Source organism: Panthera onca, chromosome F1, assembly GCF_046562875.1.
Source record: "Panthera onca isolate mPanOnc1 chromosome F1, mPanOnc1 haplotype 2, whole genome shotgun sequence".
In the NCBI taxonomy this organism is placed as follows: Eukaryota; Metazoa; Chordata; class Mammalia; order Carnivora; family Felidae; genus Panthera; species Panthera onca.
In genome coordinates this window covers 70,685,281-70,703,691 of record NC_138355.1, presented here as the reverse complement: position 1 = coordinate 70,703,691, position 18,411 = coordinate 70,685,281, and the positions used below count along the sequence as shown (strand labels likewise).

At 60.2% G+C, this 18,411-nt stretch overlaps 2 protein-coding genes across 3 annotated transcripts; one reads left to right on the top strand and one right to left on the bottom strand.

Moving 5' to 3' along the window:
- Positions 1-24: 24 nt before the first annotated feature.
- On the top strand, positions 25-5,129 carry MTX1 (metaxin 1). The gene is made up of 8 exons (XM_060644718.3): positions 25-639; positions 1,905-1,974; positions 2,094-2,173; positions 3,560-3,652; positions 3,795-3,977; positions 4,097-4,173; positions 4,542-4,696; positions 4,790-5,129. The coding sequence occupies exons 1-8, from the start codon at positions 40-42 to the stop codon at positions 5,002-5,004; spliced, it is 1,473 nt and encodes a 490-aa protein (XP_060500701.3). The 5' UTR covers positions 25-39; the 3' UTR covers positions 5,005-5,129.
- A 498-nt stretch (positions 5,130-5,627) lies between these two features.
- GBA1 (glucosylceramidase beta 1) lies at positions 5,628-10,009 on the bottom strand. 2 transcript variants are annotated; one of them, XM_060644708.3, is made up of 11 exons: positions 9,871-10,009; positions 9,424-9,511; positions 8,987-9,178; positions 8,704-8,850; positions 8,287-8,420; positions 7,882-8,054; positions 7,438-7,675; positions 6,896-7,120; positions 6,370-6,533; positions 5,885-6,001; positions 5,628-5,796 (listed from the first exon to the last, which is right to left on the bottom strand). In XM_060644708.3, exons 1-11 carry the CDS (start codon positions 9,895-9,897, stop codon positions 5,691-5,693), a joined length of 1,611 nt encoding a protein of 536 aa, XP_060500691.1. In that variant the 5' UTR covers positions 9,898-10,009; the 3' UTR covers positions 5,628-5,690. The 2 variants fall into 2 exon arrangements, with proteins under 2 accessions (XP_060500691.1, XP_078297486.1); XM_078441360.2 differs by lacking the exons at positions 8,987-9,178; positions 9,424-9,511; positions 9,871-10,009 and adding an exon at positions 9,240-9,403.
- Between the last annotated feature and the right edge of the window lie 8,402 nt (positions 10,010-18,411).

Here is an 18,411-nt window from a genome sequence, read left to right as displayed (position 1 = left end):
CGACCCGGCTCCGGCCGCCGCCGCCCCTGTTTTGTTTCCATGGCGACAGGCGGCGCGGGGCCCGCTCCAAACATAACGCGCTGTGGAAAACATGCGGCGCGGGGGACCCCCCCGCGGCCCCCGCTCCGGGCCGAGCCCCGCGAGGCCCTGGCGCAGCCCAAGCCGCGTGCAGATTTGCGAGAGCCGCCAGAGCCCGACCGGACGCACAACACCCGCTGGGCCGGGACCCGCCGCGCCCTCGGGGTCCGGGGCTCCCCGCGGCCAGGGCGCTCAGCCTCCGCCAGGAGGGCCCGGCCGAGAACCCTCCCCCACTTCGGGAGCCGCCTCTGGAGCCGGCGGCGGCCGCCCTCCCCCAAAGCCCGCGGCCCCGCCCCGCCCCGCCCCGCTTCGCCTCGCCCCGCCCCGCCCCGCTTCGCCTCGCCTCGCCTCGCCTCGCCTGCGGCCTCCCCTCGGCCCGCGCCTCGGGCGGCGCGAGGGGCGGGCCTGGGGGGGCGGGGCCGCGCGGGGGGCGGGCGGAAGCGCGGGGGGGAGGTGCTTCCGGGACAGAGGGCGGGCAAGATGGCGGCGCCCATGGAGCTGTTCTGCTGGTCGGGGGGCTGGGGGCTGCCGTCAGTGGACCTGGACAGCCTGGCCGTGCTGGTGAGGGGTGGCGCCGTCGCCCTCTGCTGCGCCCTGGAGGACTGGGGAGGGAGCCGAACTAGCCGATCGTCCGGATTTGACCAGGGCTCCTCAGCACGGGCTCACTGGGGGAAACTGAGGCAATCAAAGACTGAGCCTGGCCGACGTAGGCTCAGTGCCCTGTGGCTTAACAGCCTAGGTTTTGCGCAGCCATAGGAAGAGGCCTGGTCGGGGGTTCAGGAAATGGGTTTTAGTCCTTGCTCATCCATTTACTGGCTGTGTGACCTTGGGGCTATCCCTGGTCTCTGAGGGCTGTTTCTTCATCCGGAGGTTTACTGAGCCTCGGCGATCTGAGGGTTCTCAGGCGTGGCATTCCTGTCTTCTCAGCCTCCCTTTCCTCCCCCTCCTCCTCCTCCTCCTCCTCCTCCTCCTCCTCCTCCTCCTCCACCACCACCACCACCACCACCTCCACCTCCTCCTCACTACACAGCATTACTGAGTTCGTTTATTGAACCAAAAGGCCTCCCGCCAGGCTCTGTGGAAAGAGCTTTGGAGTCAGTTCGTTCACTTTATTCACTCACTCTTTCATTTAATAAGCATGTTATCAGGCCTCTCCCAGATACCACACCTTGGAGTGCAAAGATGAGTAAGACTTAGTTCCTCCCCTGTAGTTGTTTACCGAAAGGCAAACGTGTTAGCAAATAAAGGTAATAAGTTGAGGTGCCAAGGTTTAAGTAGGAGCAGGCCACAGAGACTCCCTCAGAAGGGCACGATCAGTGCTTCCAGGAAAAGGGATATACTGGGTAGGAAGAACTTATGAGGATGTTTGTACATCAGGTAGATGGCAGGAGAGGGAAGGCTTTTGCTGGCAGACCTAGTATTAGAGACCGGTTCACAACCCCCCCCCCCCCAAGCCCTGCGTTACCCATTGTAAAATGGAAACCATAACGTCCACCTCTTTGTGAGGCAAGTACCAAGCACAGCACAACAAGGGTTCAATAAATATTTTTTCTTTTTTTCTTTCGTTTATTTATTTTGAGAGAGAGATCGCGCGTATGCAAGCAGGGGAGGGGCAGAGAGAGGGAGAGAGAGAATCCCAAGCAGGCTCCGCACTCACTGTCAGTGCAGAGGCCAACACAGGGCTCGAACTCACCAACCGTGAGATCGCGACCTGAGCCGAAAATCAAGAGTCGGACGCCCAACCGACTGAGCCACCCAGGAGCCCGTTTTTGCTCTTCCTGATTCCCCTGTGGGGGCCTCTCTGCCTTCTGCTTCCTTCCCTGCAGACCTATGCCAGATTTACTGGTGCCCCACTCAAGGTGTACAAGATCACCAACCCCTGGCGGAGCCCTTCAGGTACCCAGTGTCCCTGGGGGGTGAGGAAGGGGAGGAGCAGGAGACAGACAGGAATGTGGTGTAAATACACGTGGATAGGCAGCTAAGGGTCTGTGGGTGTCCTTTTCTCTCCATGTCAGGGACTCTGCCTGCCCTTCGGACCAGTCACGGCGAGGTCATCTCGGTGCCACACAAGATCATCACCCATCTTCGAAAAGAGGTAGGTGGCTTGGGTAGGAGGGCTGCCGGTGAGAGTGGTTGAGTCATGTCAACGCATCACACGTCTGTCATCTGTGCCGAGCCAGAAGCAGGAGGCCCACAACTTCAAGGAGCACACAGCCAGGCGTTAAGCTGGGGCGCTGGGGCGGTATCCGGAGGGACAGGGCCTTCTGCCTGCTGGGCAGGGAAGGAGAGGTAAACGGGCTGATGACACCTAGAAGGGAAAGGAGGGCAGGAGAGAACGTTTGGCTCAGGTGAGGCCCTCGAAGGTGGCTCTGGAGAGGGACTTGTCAGGGCCGTTGTCCTTTTCTCAGGGCCCAGGTTGGGCTGGATATGGGGCTCAGGATGGACAAGGCGTAGAGCCAGGGTGGGGAAGTTGAGAGAGTATTACAAGAGGAATGGGGATATCTTGACTGTCCTTCATCCTGTCCTTGGCTGTGTGACCTTGGGCAAGTTGCTTCACCTCTCAGAGCTGTAAGCCCCTTCTTTATAAAACTAGGGCTTTAGCCGGGATGCTTTCCGAGGGCTCATCTAACTTTCGTGGGAACACTTGGCAGATGTAGGAGCCTCTTGTGTTTTCCCAAAGGTGAAGGAGCTGGGAGGCATGGAGAGAGGGGATCCAGGGAGAAACCAAAGCTCCTGGTAGGGCCTGGGCCACTGCCCCATTTCCTTATGTATGAGCACAGTTTTTCCAGTCTGCAGGGTTTTTTCCTAACACAGCCACATTGAGAGAGGGCTGTTACCCCATTCTGCAGGGGAGAAACTGAGGTTCAGAGAGATTTTTTTGTTTTTTTAAGGATCAGGCTCCAGAGGTCATGTGGGGACAAACCTCACTCAGGATGTGCAGAGAGGGTTGCTGAGGTGTGGCAGGCTGAGACATGGGGCGCGGGTACAACGTGTGGTGGTGGCACCCGGGCCATGGAATGAAATGGAACAAATAGCCAAGACCTGGGCATTGAGAGAACCAGCCAGGGGGCCCTGGTTCCTGAGGCCTGGGCTGAGGCCCACACTGCATCTGAGCTCCACTGCGCCAGCCCTGTGGTGCCCGGACTGGGAAGTTCCTGTTAGAAAGTTGCCGTCAGCGGGCGTGCTTCCAGCTTTCCGTGGAGACTCCAGGAGCCGCTCCTGGTTTGCGGCTGGGGCCTTCCTCTCCCCCCAGCGGGCGCCCGACCTTGATGGCCAGGAGGCTCCAAGGCCCAGGCTCTCCGCCAACAGCAACAGGCTACTGGACAGGCCCAGGCGAGGGGGCCTCGGCGGGAAAAGCTGCCTGGCGTCCCTCTGCTACACGCAGGGGCCGGTGAGGGTGGTGCCGGACAGGATGCCTCCCTCCTTGGGGAAGGGCCCCTGGAGCCTCCCGGCGTCCCCCTCACGGTCATCTCCTCCACAGAAGTACAACGCCGATTACGATCTGTCGGCCCGACAAGGGGCAGACACCTTGGCCTTCATGTCTCTGCTGGAGGAGAAGCTTCTCCCGGTGCTGGTGAGTGTGACCGAACCTCCCAATGTCCATGACCAGGAAGGGGGGGCGGGGCGCACATGCACGCCGCGGGGAGCCCGCCCTAAGTTAGGCAGGTGCACCGGCTCAGACCTGCTTCGTCCCTCCTGCCTGCTCCCCCATCCAGATCCATACTTTTTGGGTGGACACCAAGAACTATGTGGAGGTGACCCGGAAGTGGTATGCTGAGGCCATGCCCTTTCCCCTGAACTTCTTCCTTCCTGGCCGCATGCAGCGGCAGTTCATGGAGCGGCTGCAGCTGCTGTGCGGGGAGCACAGGCCCGAGAATGAGGAAGAGCTGGAGAAGGAGGTGCGTCTGGGGCCGGGGCCGCGGTGCGAGCGGAGCCCCGAAGAGGACGGTCGGGGACGGCGGTGGGGGGGTGCCCGGGGGCCCCGCAGCCGCGAGCCCGCCCCGTGTCCTCTCTGCAGCTGTACCAGGAGGCTCGGGAATGCCTGACCCTGCTCTCCCAGCGCCTGGGCTCTCAGAAATTCTTCTTCGGGGACGCGTGAGTCTGCCTCCGGGGAAACTAGGTGGTCTGGGGGGTGGGGGGCGAGAGGCAGGTTCGGACGTCGCTGCGGGGCCCGGGGTGGCCCGGGCGCTGTGCAGGAGGTCCTCGGGACGGCCCGGACCCGATGACAGTGGGGCTGTGTGTGAGGCGGGAGGGCCGCCAGGCGCAGGAGGGGCCGCGGGGCTCTCAATGTGCCCTTTATGCAGCCCTGGGATAGAGTCCCATTCAGGGCCGGGCCGGCCCCACCTGGGGAGCCCTCCCCGCTCCGGGTGGGTCCAGGACGGGTCCAGGACGGGGCGTCCGGCCCCCCAGGGCCCCGCCCCCGGGCCGGGCTCTCCCCTGCAGCCCTTCTCTCTCCGCTCCAGCCCCGCCTCGCTGGACGCCTTTGTCTTCGGCTACTTGGCGCCGCTGCTGCAGGCCAGGCTGCCCAGCGGGAGGCTGCAGGCCCACCTGCGGGGGCTGCACAACCTCTGCGCCTACTGCGCGCACATCCTCAGCCTCTACTTCCCCTGGGATGGAGGTGAGCGGCGGGCGGCTGCGGGCCGGGCGCTGGCGGGGGCGGGGGGGGGGGACACGGGAACCAACCCCCCCCCCTTCCTGCCTCGCTCCTCAGCGGAGGTGCCGCCTCCACGCCAGACGCCAGCGGGCCCCGAGGCCGAGGAGGAGCCGTACCGGCGCCGGAACCAGGTGCTGTCCGTGCTGGCGGGGCTGGCGGCCATGGCGGGCTACGCCTTGCTCAGCGGCATCGTCTCTATCCAGCGGGCGGCACCCGCCCGGGCCCCCGGCACGCGGTCCCTGAGCATGGCCGACGAGGAGGAAGACGAGTGACCCCGCCTCACGCTCCCGGAACGGACTTTTCTACTCTCACACATTCCAGAGGCTCCTCTGCTTCTCCGTTGTTGGTGCGCCTGGAAAACGGGCGCCACTCCCATAATAAAGCTGTCCACGCGGGCTGCAGTCGCACATTCTCTTTCTTAAGGGACCGTCATCTTTCCAGGAGCTGCTGGCTGGTGGGGGGGCGGCCGTCGGGTGCCTGAGCCCCCTCACCCCCGCCCCCCCACCAGTGCCTGGCTTCTCGGCTGCCTGTGCCCTGACGCCGTGACTGCTTCCGCACGGCCCGCGAAAGACACAGTTCCCCCCTCCCCCACACCCCCGTTTGGGGCCCAGCTTCTCTGATCTCCCTTTCCTCGGCCTCCCCCGCCCCCAGCTTGTGTCCATACGGACAGTGAGCTCACCCTGGGCCCGGGCCCAGTTTCCACGGGAGCCAGCACATAGCACACACTCACAGGCGGGGGGCGGGGCCGCCGGGGCTTCCCTGCGCTCCCTTTAGGGGCCTCCAGGCCCTGGCACCCACCAGGGGGAGAGTGAGTCACGCAAACCACGGCCCCTGGGCTTACGTCACCTAAGCTCGCCCTGGCCCTCGTATACCCTCTGTAGCCACAGACAGCGTGTGAGCCGACTCTGTCCCTTTAATGCCCCTGCCGAGCCCAGGCGCTGCTTGGGTATCTGCCCCATCACTGGCGACGCCACAGGTATGTGTGAATGGAGTAGCCGGGGGACAGCGTCTCCATGAAGCCCACGGCAGGGTCCTCGATGGTGAGGGGCACGTCCTTCGGGGAGCTGGGGAAGCAAGGGAGAAGCTGAGCGCTGGGTCCTGCCGAGCCCACCGCCCGGGCTTCAGCCCGCTCCTGGGCCCTGCCGCTCTCACCGGTTTAGCACGACCAGGACCGCAGAGCCGTCGGGGCGCGTCAGCGCCACCGTGTCCAAGCCGTTCTTCTCGCTGGCCAGCAGCCCCACTCTCTGCGAGCCTTCCGGAATGAACTTGCTGGGGGGGTAGGGGGAGAACGGGCGTGGTCCGGGACCCCAGCCTCGCCTCCCCGGGCCGGGGCCCGCTCCCCCAAGGGCAGCACCCTTGCCGAAGCTCTGCCCCACCTGCAGACCGCAGTTCTATCCTGCCGGGCAGGCCCTGCCCTCACGTCCGGTCCCCAGCGTCCGGCATGCCGGGCTCGCCCACCACCGCCTAGTCACTTCCTGCCTGGATGGTGCAAGAGGCACAGGGGCGCCTCTCCCAAGCTCCCACCCTGAACATCTTCCTGTTCCCTCACGGTGTGGGGGGGGAGGGGGGCGCCAGGAGTCCCCGGCCGCGCAGGAGACCGGCCTGGCAAGGAGGTGGGGCGCCCGCCCTCCACTCACCTGAAGTGGCCAAGGTGATAGAACATGGGCTGTTTGTAAAACGTGTCTTTGGTGATGTCTACGATGATGGGGCTGTCGACAAAGTTGCGCACCCAGTTGGGTCCCCCTTCGGGGTTCAGAGCGAGGTTCCAGTCTGTCCAGCCGACCACATGGTAGAGAAGGTTCTGCGGGAGGAGCAGGGCAGAGACAGCCCCCACGTGGGGTCCTCAGACGACGTAGTTAAGGGTCGAGGAAGACAGGCTGGCGGCGCCCCGGCCCCGTGGGGGGCGCTCCGCGCCTCTAACACCTAAGGAGGGCGGGGCGGCGAGGACGAGGCAAGGAAGCAGAGGCACGTGGAGGCAGACGCGACGGCCAGAGAGGCCAGCACTCGAGGAAAGCGGTGGTGGGATGTGCGAGCCCATGAAGGGGAGGCAGGGATGACGATGCCCCGAAGAGCGAGTCAGCCCGGTGAGCTGGAGAACAGGCCCTCCTGCGGTGAGATGAGGGCGGTCTGCGCCTGCCTGGCGGGAGGGGCCTGGGGGCTCACCGTGATGATGCTGTGGCTGTACTGCATCCCTCGGTCCCAGGAGCCCAGTCGCACACTCTGCTCCCAGAACTTGGAGCCCACGCAGGCCTCTGAGGCAAAGAGCATGGTGTCGGGGAACAGGCGGTGTGTCTCCCCCAGGGTGGCCTTTGCAGGAGCCAGAAAGTCCAGGTACCAATGTACAGCAATGCCATGAACGTACTTAGCCGCCTCTGGGTCCGCCAGCACCTGTATGGGGAAGGGGCTGCTCAAACCGGGCCCTGCATGGAGGGTTCCGGAAGCAGCCCTGGGGACCTGAGGAATGGGCAGTGGGCTGCAGGCAACTAGAGGGGTTAAAGTGACAAACCACGGGGACCTCTGGGGCCCTGGAGACGCAGAGGACGTCATGACCCCTGAGCACCTCCCGGGGGGCCGCCTGGGCGCCCGGCTCCAGCCCGGGGAGTTGTAGGAATCAAGGGCTGAGGCAGGGAAGACGCTGTGGGAGCCGGTCACCCGGGGGCTGGATCTGGGGGTCGCCGGGCTACCCCGGAGGCCCTGGGCCTTACCACCTGGGCCCAGCGAGGCAGCAGCAAGCGCTGGTCGTCCAATATGAGCAGGCGGACGTCGCGGTGCGTACTGTTGGCGAGGGCGGGACCCAGGTCCCGGGCGACGAAGTCTCGCTGGTGTTCGGGGGTGAAGCCCAGGCACTGGAAGGGGTACCCGCTGAGCAGCCCTGCAGAAGGCTCGTTCTCTGCCGTCACCGCCCAGAACCGTAACCTGTGCTCCGCGTAAGCGTCCAGGAACCTGACGGGGAAGAGGGTGTGAGTGGCCCTGGACAAGAGAGGGGGACCAGGACCCTGGGGAATAGGAGGCCCGGTGAGGCGGGGAAAACTGACAGGCAGAGCGTGAAAGGACCAGCAGGTAGAAAGGCAGTCTGAGGAGTCAGACCTGGGGGTGACCCGGGTCCACGGCAAGGGAGGGGGTGCGGAGACGAGGGCTCGCGGCCTTACTTAACGAAGTATCTGGCCCAGGTCTGGTGGTAGAGGTCTCCCGGCTGCCCCTTGAGTGACCCCTTCCCGTTCACTGCCCCGTTGGTCTTCAGCCAAGTGGGTGACGTCCAGGGACTGGCGAAGAGTGACACAGGGCGTGGGGCCAGCCCCAGGGCCTGGTGAATCAGGGGTATCTAGAGACCGTGGAGGTGAGGAGAGAGACACCCAGAGCTGGAACATGGGCAGACCGGCCCGACCAGCGGGTCAGGCCGAGCCATCGGCCCCTGCCCTGTCCCGCCAGCCCCCACCCCCCACCCCCGGGACAGAACCGAGCGCAGGGGGCGGGCTCTGTGTCCCCCTGCAGGCTCCTCTAGCCTGAGGCTTCTCACCCAGCAGGCATCCACTCCACCGGGGCCGAGTGCCCACCTTGAGCTTGACATCTTCCTCCGGGAGGATGAAGTCACGCAACTGGAAGTCGTCAGGGCTGTCATCGTAGGTGTAGGTGCGGATGGAGAAGTCACAGCTGGCCATGGGTACCCGGATGATGTTGTACTCGATTCCTGCAGAAGAGGGAGGCCGAGACACGAGCGTCTGAGTCAGCAGGAGAATGTGGGACCTGCCTACCACCTGCCGGTCCGAGACTGTGTCTGTGGCGGGCCAAAGGGAGCCTGGGGTCCCGGCTGGGGTCTGTGGAGCCAGGCCCCTGGGTGGAACACAGGTCCTCTGAGCTAACACCCAGGGAAAGGTAGGAAGGACCCAAACGTCAGGGAGGGGTGGAAGTCAGGGTCACGGGAAGGCCAGGGTGTCAGTCGCACTGTGTCATCCCGTCCCCCTCGTCCTCACCTTCTTCAGAGAAATAGGATTTGAGTAGCAAATTCCGGGCAGGGGGTGACAGGGCAAGGATGTTGAGGGCAGCGGCGTCCGTCATGGCCCCTCCAAATCCCTTCACTTTCTGGAACTTCTGATCTGGCTGCAGGGTCAGCAGCAGGCCTGCGGATACACAGGAAACGGCGGGGGGGGGGGGGGCGGTGTGAGCGCACAGGGAGGAGGGGGCGGTGAGCTGCTGGCATGACTTGGCTCCGGGAGCGTCCCAGCCTGCCCTGGGGATGAGGCACACAGCGGTCACCTGTGCCCGTGCGGTTGGCCCGGATGGGCCCCAGACTCAGCTCCATCCGGCGCCCGCTGCGCGTGCTCTCGTATCGGCTGAAGGTGCCGGGGGCGGGCAGGGTCAGGGGGTCGAGAGAGTCACAGTACGTGGCATTGCAGACACAGACCACCGAGCTGTAGCCAAAGCTTTTAGGGCTGCAGGGGCGGGCACCTGGGAGGGAGGAGCAGAAGCAGAGGCCGGGGCTGAGGGAGGACAGGGAGAAGGGACGCACCTGGCCGGACGAAACGGACACTCATTTCAAAACTCCTCTCGCTGTTCTGCCCCCGCGAGGTTGGTCTCAGTCACTCAGAAGGTTTGCCGATAGCCCCTGACACGGCAGCGTGCCAGAAGGCGCCCACAGGACCGTCGGGCAGGGGGAGCCTCCTCAGGACCGACGCCCCTCGCGACTCACTCACCTGAGGCCCACGGCACCGCCTGAAGGAAAAGCAGGCCCACGAGCCTGGCAGCCAAGACGCCTCCCCGGCCTGGGGGCTCGGGGCGCTCCTGAGGACAGAATGAGGACCGGCTGGAAGGCCGCTCTCCACCCCTCAGCTACTCTCCCGTGGGCGGGGGGGCCCACAGCCTGGCTCCCACCTGCCTCTGATGGCGATGGCACAGGACCCAGAGACACCCGGGTGCTGCCCTCCCACCGTGCCCTCTGCCCACCCCGACCAGGACCCTTCTCCACCCCTCTTCCCTCCCGCTTCTCCCTGGACCCCACCCCCCCTCCATCTGGCCCTCCGTCAAAGAGCCACGATGGCCTGGATTTGAGGAGACTATCATCCATTGAATTCCAGGCTCCAGATGGCCAGGATTCCAGAAGCAGAGCGACAGGACCCGGCTGGGAGCTGTGGCTCACTCACCTCTCGGGGAGGAGTCGAGGGCTCCATCACCAGGTGACGGCACTGCAGGGTTCCCGAGCCTCGGGAGGACAGAGGGTCCCCTAAATACAAACAGGGATGCAGGTCCTGGCAGTAGCTGGACACCCGATCAACCCTGCGGGTTTAGTTCCGGCATAAAGGGGGGGGGGGGGGGGAAGTAGGTGGGTCACGTGACGACTCTGGGAGTGTCACATGATACAGGAAGTGAGGCAATTGCAACCATACTTGTAAAGGGCGACTGGCCTCCTCCAGGCGGTTGGCGATTATTCATCCTAGGACGTCCTGGGAGGCACGTGTGGGTGACAGCCTCAGGAAGAACGTGGAGCAAGGATCCGCGCGGAAGGTTGGGTAGAGGCTCCCGAATCCCTGAGGATGGACGACACAGCAGGCCCACCGCTTTCCCAAGAAAAGAGGCTTGTGAGTAACAGCCAATAAAGGTGGGGCGCCAGGCTGGCTGGGTCGGTAGAGCAGGCGAGTCCTGATCTCCAGGTTGTGAGTTCAAGCCCCACGCTGGGCACAGAGCTTCCTTAAAAAAATAAATACAAATAAAAATAAAGTAATACTAATAAAGGTGATGCTAATGAAAGAGATTCACCTCCAGAATCCTGGAAGTGGTTAAGGCATAATTTGCCCTATAGGCCTTGTGAGGGGAGTCACACACTTAACACGGGTGGTTACAGGGGCGCCTGGGTGGCTCGGTCGGTCGAGCGTCCGACTTCAGCTCAGGTCATGATCTCACGGTTCCTGAGTTCGAGCCCCGCGTCGGGCTCTGTGCGGACAGCTCGGAGCCTGGAGCCTGCTTCGGCTTCTATGTGTCCCTCCCTCACTACCCCTCCCCTGCTGGTGCTCTGTGTCTCTCTTTCTCAAAAATAAATAAACATTTAAAGTTTTCTAAAAAAAAAATCACATGTAGTTACAGACGAAGAGAAGGTAACAAGCGTTCGTGGGGTGGCCGTGCATGGTGGGAGTGACCCAGGAAGGTTTCTCGGAGGAGAAGGGGTGGAAATGCAGGGAGGACAGGTCCTGGCCGAGGGCAGGAGTCACCAACACCAAGCCCCTCATCAGACGAGGACTGTCACAACTGGTTTTCCTTGGTTGTGCAAAGCGGTTCCAAAACCGGTCAGTATACGCAGCTGTGTCCTCAGTGGATGTGAGAAGGGGTTGGGCCGCAGTGGTGCCTCCTGGGCACCTCTGATTTAGCGGGAGCGACACGCACGGCTCCGAACCGTGGCTCTGGGGGCTGATCTCCTCACCTGTGAGACGGAGCCCTGACTGGGACCAGTAAGCCGAGTGCAGCGCCTGGAGCCCAGGAGGGGCTGGAGAGCCACTGGTTTCCTGTGTGCCTGTGGTCTGTTGAATCATTCCGGTGACGGGACGCCGGGGAGCTCAGTTGGAGAAGCACCCGACTTGGACTCAGGTCATGATCTCGTGGGTCGAGAGTTCGAGCCCCGCGTTGGGCTCTGCGCTGACAGTGGGAGCCTGCCTGGGATTCTCTCTCTCTCTCTCTCTCTCTCTCTCTGCTCCTTTCCCAGCTTGCTCTCTCACTCTCTGTCAGAATAAATTAAAAAAAAAAAATTAAAGAAATGATTTCAGTGAAGACTTTCCAGACACACTCCGGGCAAAATTGATCATTGCCTCTAGGTTCCTACGGCCCTGAAGCCTAGTCTCAGTGAGACAAGCTGGGTTTGAATCCTGGCTCCCGCACTTTCCAGCTGGGTGACCTTCAAGGAACTCCTGCATCACGCTAAGCCACACGCGCTGCGCTGCCGAGGTGCCGGTCCCTGCGATGTCCCCAAATGTGCCAAGCCCGACCGCGGACTTCGTGGGGGGAGGGGGGGGGCGCGTCCCGATCTCCGCTGACAGTAAGTGGCTAAGGAGGGGCGCAAATTAGCTGCAGCAGAGGGCTTCCCGACCCGACCCGTCGGGAGTCTGGTTAGGGGGCAAAGAGCTGTGGGTCTTTCCACGCAGAGAACCGGGTCCGTAGCCCTTCCGCGTCCTGCTTCCCAGGCCGCAGGAGACCCAGCCTCTCCACTTCCGGGGCGGGAATCGCGTTGGGCTGGGCCCAGAGCAGGGTGTCGGCAGGGTCGCTGAGGGGGGCTTTCTGGGGTCTCTGTGGAAGCAGCCCCGGGAGGGGCCGGGACAGCGTCTGGGAGTCCTCGCGCCCCGTGCGCGCGGCCTGTGTGCCGTCCCGCGCCAGGCGGCGGTGACCGGACCCCCGTGTGACGACGTGTGGCCACACACGTGTGTGCACCAACCACAGCAGCAGGTTAGGCGTGTGTGTGGAGGGAGCTCGCCGACCGTGAAGACGCGCCTTCCTCCCACGGCGCAGCTGGCCGGGCCCCGGGCGGGCGGCTGCCAAACGGTCAGTGGGAGCCGAATCACCGGCCCCGCGCCAGCACCGGCCCGCGCCGGTCTCCTGTTTTTCCAGGAGGTGCGGTCAGGCCTCGCTCTCCGGAGGAGGGCGGGGACACCCCGCACCTCACCGCTGCCCTTTGCTCAGCCCGACGGTGTGTGAAGCACATACCCCTGGCCCTGGCCAGCTCGCAGGCTGCAGCGCCCTTGTCCCTGCCCTGGTCCCCTCGGCAGGCACACGGTTGGTGAGCGTCTCGTGTCCCCCTCTGACCCTTCCGTTTGTAAAGAGTTTCCAGCACAGACATCATCTCATCTTTCAGATTTCTCTCACAATGTGATTTGCCCTTGAGGCTTTTATATGTTTTTTTTTTTAAGTTTATTTCTTTTGAGAGAGAGAGGTGGGGGGAGGGGGAGAGAGAGGGAGAGAGGATCCTAAGCAGGCTCCCCACTGTCCGCGCAGAGCCCAGCTCAGGGCTCGAACTCATGAACCGTGAGATCATGACCTGAGCTGAAACCAAGAGTTGGATGCTCAGTGGACTGAGCCACCAGGCCCCCCTCTTTTTCTCCTCCTCCTCCTTCTTCTTCTTCTTCTTCTCTTCCTCCTCCCCCTCCTCCCCTCCTCCTCCTCTCCCTCCTCCCCCTCCTCCTCTCCCTCCTCCCCCTCCTCCTCTCCCTCCTCCCCCTCCTCCTCTCCCTCCTCCCCCTCCTCCTCCTCCTTCTTCTCCTCCTCCTCCTCCTCCTTCTTCTTCATGCAACAAGAAACATTTATTTCACAGAGCTTCTGTGGGTCAGGAATTCAGGAGTACCTTAGCTGGCTGCTTCAGATTTGAGGTTTCTCATGAGACTGTAGCCTAGATGTTGGCTGGGGCTGTGGCCCTCTGCAGGCTCGGAGACGACCTGACGGTGAGCCGCTAACTAACACGAACCGGGCGGACCGAAGGCTGGCTGTTGGCAGGAGGCCTCGGGTCCTCACCGTGTGGACTTATCCACGGGGCTGTTTGCGCGTCCCCACAACATGGCAGCGTGAGAGGTCTCAGGGAGACGGCCAGGCGGGAGCCCCGGGAGCCACACATCGTCATTTCTGCAACACCCTATTGGTCACACAGGCCTCCCCTGTGTGATACGGGGGGCGGTGCTGAAGGACTGACAAAGGTATGAACACCAGGTGGGGCCATCTAGGAGGCTCCCTAGCAGAGTCCACCCTCTGGTCCCCAGTAGTCATGTCCCTCCCACACGTAAATATTTTACCTCCCCCCAAGCTCCCCCACAATCTCATCTTATTATAGCCAAAGTCTAGAATCTCGTTAGGCAATGGTTTCTTATATATGATTCCAAAACACAAACGACAGAAGAAAAAAAGATAAATCGGACTCGTCAAAACAAAAAGTGTTTGTGCAGGGCACCTGGGCGGCTCAGTCGGTTGGGCGTCCGACTTCGGCTCAAGACATGATCCTGCAGTTCGTAAGTTCGAGCCCCACGTCGGGCTCTGTGCTGACAGCTCGGAGCCTCGAACCTGCTTCGGATTCTGTGTCTGCCTCTCTCTCTGCCCCTCCCCCACTCACACTCTGTCTCTCTCGCTCTTTCTCTCTCAAAAATAAACATTAAAGAAAATGTTTAAAGCCTCTCAAGTATATAGTTTAATGGTTTTTAGTAAATTTACTGAGTTGTGCTACAGTTAATCTCCATTCTCACCCCAGTCCCAGGCAACCACTGATCTATTTTCTGTCTCTAAAGATAGCCTATTCTAGAATTTCATATACATGGAATCATGTGATATGTGATCTTTTCTGTCTGACTTCTTTCGCTTTGCATCATGTTTTGAGGATCATTCATGTCATGGCCTGTTTCACTGTTTGTTCCTTTTTGTCGCCGAATAGTATTCCGTTGTATGGACATACTTTCGTTTCTCTCTCTCTCCTTTTAAACGTTTTTAAGTTGATTTATTTTGAGAGAGAGACAGCACGCGTGGGGGAGTGGCAGAGAGAGAGGGGAGAGAATTCCAAGCAGGCACCACTCTTCCAGCGCGGAGCCTGATGTGGGGCTTGAACTCACAAACCACGAGATCACCACCCGAGCCGAAACCAAGAGCCGGATACTTAACTGAGCCCCCCAGGCGCCCCTGATACTTGGGTTTCTCTTGAGGAGTTTTCCAAAGCGGCTGCACCATTTACATTCCCCTCGATGACACATGAGTGTTCCAGTGCCTCTACATCCCTGACAACGGTTGTCATTGTCTTTTTGATTGTAGCCAGTAGCCATCCTAGCGCAGGCGCAGTGGTGGCCCACAATGGTTTTGGTTTGCATTCCCTTAATAACCAATACTGTCGAGCATCTTTTCATGTGCCTGTTGCCCTTTGTACGTTATCCTCGGGAAAATGTCTGTTCAAATCCTTTGCGCATGTTTAAATTGGGTTGTCTGTTTATGATTGAGCTGTAGGAGCTCTTTATATATCTTGGATCCTTGGCCCTTGTCAGATATATGACTTGCAAATATTTTCTCCCATTCTGTGGGTCATCTTGTCACCTTTTTGTAAAAAATGTTTTAACATTTATTTATTTTTGAGAGACAGAGAGAGCGCGGGAGCAGGGGAGGGGCAGAGAGAGGGAGACACAGCATCCCAAACAGGCTCCAGGCTCTGAGCCATCAGCACAGAGCCCGATGTGGGGCTTGAACTCACGAACCATAAGATCATGACCTGAGCCAAAGTCGGACGCTCAACCAACTGAGCCACCCAGGCGCCCCATCTTGTCACCTTCCTGATGGCGTCTTTTGAAACACAAACACTTGATTTTTTTTTTTAATTTACATCCAAGTTAGTTAGCATATAGTACAATGATGATTTCAGGAGTAGATTCCAGTGACGGATCCACTTTTTTATATTTTTTAATGTTTATTTATTTTGGAAGGAGAGAGAGAGAGCATGAGCAGGGGAGGGGCAGAGAGAGAGGGAGACACAGAATTGGAAACAGGCTTCAGGCTCTGAGCTGTCAGCACAGAGCCTGATTACAGGGCTTGAACCCATGAACTGCGAGATCATGACCTGAGCCAAAGTCAGATGCCCAACCGACTGAGCCACCCAGGTTCCTCTGGAGAGACTTTTTTAAAAAAAAACTTTATGTTTTAATTTATTTTTGAAGGAGAGAGAGAGAGACAGAGCATGAGCGGGGGAGGAACAGAGAGAGAGAGGGAGACACAGAATTCAAGGCAGGCTCCAGGCTCTAAGCTGTCAGCACAGAGACCGATGCGGGGCTCAAACTCATGAACTGTGAGATCATGACCTGAGCTGAAGTTGAACGCTTAACCGATTGAGCCAACCAGGTGCCCCTGGAGAGACTTTTTTAAATGTTTATTTAATTTGAGAGAGAGAGAGAGAGAGAATGAGCAGGGGAGGGGCAGAGAGAGAGAGAGAGAGAGAGAACCCCATGCAGGTTCCACAGTGTCAGTGCAGAGTCCAGAGCTCAGCGCAGGGCTCGGTCTCACAAACCAAGAGACCATGACCTGAGCACAGATGGTCTGACGCTTAACCGACCGAGTGGCCCAGGCCCCCCGCAGATCACACCTGGACTGAACCAGTAAACAGTGTGTCGCATGTGCAGCTGGCTGGTGGCCTTGCAAGCACCTGCAGGAGCACAGGGCACAGCAGAAGGCTGTTCGACCACGTCTCCCGGTCACCGAGCTGCATGCGCTCCCGGTCACCGAGAAGGCAGCTGCAGCCACGTCAGGACGATGTACTGTCTCCACGCTTCCCTCTCTGCCACGATCTTCTCCTAAATTGTTGGGCTCTATCCAAAAAACCCCCAAACAACAACAACAACAACAACAACAACAAAACTTTGCGTAAAACTTCTCTGCATTATTATATAATAAAGGCTTGCTTAAATTGAAAGGCTTAAAGTTTTTTTTTAATTTTGTCTTTAATTTTGAGAGAGAGAGAGACAGACAGAGTGCAAGCGGGGGAGGGGCAGAGAGACAGGGAGACCCAGAATCTGAAGCAGACACGGAATCGGCACAGAGCACAGGGGAGTTCGAACCCATGAACCGTGAGATCGTGGCCTGAGCGGAAGTGGGACGCTTAACCGACGGAGAACCGCCCCCCCCCCCCCCCCCCCCGCCACGCGCCCCTGCAAGGCTGAAATCTGATTTTTGCTCTGCACGTGTTGTTGAGCAGAACATTCCAACGTCCCGCGGAATGACCGGCAGTTGTTCCCGCCGCGGGGCGGCCCTGCGCCATCTGGCTCGTCTGCCCTTCCTGCCCTCGCACCGCCGACACCTCTGACGGCCTCCCGACCGGGACCGCGCAAAAGACACAGATTTTGCGAACGCCCCCTAGGGGGCGACTGAGGACCGCGGCCCCGGGGGAGTCCCCGCCCGCACGCCGGCCTGCTGGCAGCGGCCACGAGGGGCGCACGAGGTGGCCGCGGACGCATCCCTCTGTCCCCTTTGCACAGCACTTTTAAAAGACTTAGCTGAGCACCAGAGAAGGTGACTGGGAGCTAAATATAAGCGACAAGCAGAAGGACAAAAATAGTCTGGCTGAGCCAGCACCGCAGCGCTGACCCCACCGCGCAGGCCGAGGGGGACTAACTGAACGCGGGGGTCAGACTTCGAGGAAGGCCCAACAGGGAGATGCGGTCAAGGCTGCAGGGAGGAGGGGTTCAAACAGCGAACACCAGCGAACCCGCCCGCACATTCCCTACTGTTCCGAGCCTCTCGTGCAAGGTTGTGATGAGGCTCACGGAAGGTAAGAATGTCTGTGGACTGGAAAGTTCCATGGAAACCTCAGGGCGGAATCAGTACTTTATTGCTGCTCAGCCTGTCTTCCCTCCAGGGACAGTCCGAGGCGTCTTGTGTCCGAAACCCTTAAGTCTCCCTCTGCTGCCCCCGGGTGCCCCTGTCCCTTAAAGAGCGCCAAGATGGAAGGGCATTTGAGCCGGGCCCCCGGGGAGCCTGCTCAGGACCGGAAGCCTCACTCAGTCACTCACCAGATCTGAGACACTGGGGAGCGACCTGACTTCTGAGAGGCCGAATTTCCTCATCTCCTGTTGCCTTGGCGGCTGTGACGAGGCTTTCACGGGGCAATGCACGCGATGGGGTTATTTGTGGCCAGGCTTCCTGAACGAGTTGCTACACGCCTCTCACACTTCCTGCGTTCCGTGGGCCTGCCCTGGACCCTCTCTCTGCTCCAGACCTGCTCCTGCCAAGGTCACTAATGGTCTCTCTGTTGCTAAGTCCCATGGGTAGCGTTCGGCCCTTCTTTGACTTGACTCTTCACCTCAGTCGACACAGGACTTACCCCCTTCCGGAAGCCTGCTCCTGTTTTCACAACTCCAACCTCTACTCCACGTTCGGATGTCCCCCCACTCCTTTGGCTGCTCCTTCTCTTTTGTAGGCAGCACCCCCTCTATCTGTCTAGGTGTCCCTTTCGGGGGTCTGGTCTAGGCCTTACTCTCCTCATATGTCATGCTGTCTCCAAAGAGACAACCCCATGGCTTTGATTCCTTTCTAGTTGCTTTTGGTTCCAAAATCTCCACCTCCGATCCCAGTCTTTCTCCTGGGATTGACTCTGTGACGGGACTCTGCCCTCCAGACCTTCCCTCTGGGTGTCTCACAGACGCCATCAGCAGGACAATCACGAGGTCACTGTGCCCTGCAGCCAACTCTGCTCTTCCTCCTGTGCTTTCTTTCCCCAGGAATGGAACCCCTTCCTCCCAGAACCTGGGGCTCATCTTTGACTCTGTTCTCTCTCTGTACCCTTACCCCCATTATTTCTCCTCTAAACTACTGAAACGTCTCTCTCGTGGTCTCCTAACCTCCACTTTTCTCTTATAATCCATTCTCTGAGAACTGGATGTTCTAACCAAAACACAAATTCTGAAGCTTCCACTCTCTCTCCTTCCTTAGATCCTTCCATGGCTCCACTCTGCCCTTAAGAGGGGTTATGGGGCCTGGCCCTTGCTCCCCCTCCTTTCTCACCTCTCCACTTGCACCTTATGCCCCAACCACACTTCCTCTAACCGGCCATACTTCATCTGGCCCCTGTTCTCCCTCTGGCCATGCATTCTTTCTTTTTCTCCTCTCTTGAAAAAAAAAAAAAAATGAGTAACTACTCTTTTTCATCCCTGAGGCCTGAGCATTAACGTCACTGCCATCAGAACCATCCTCCTGACACC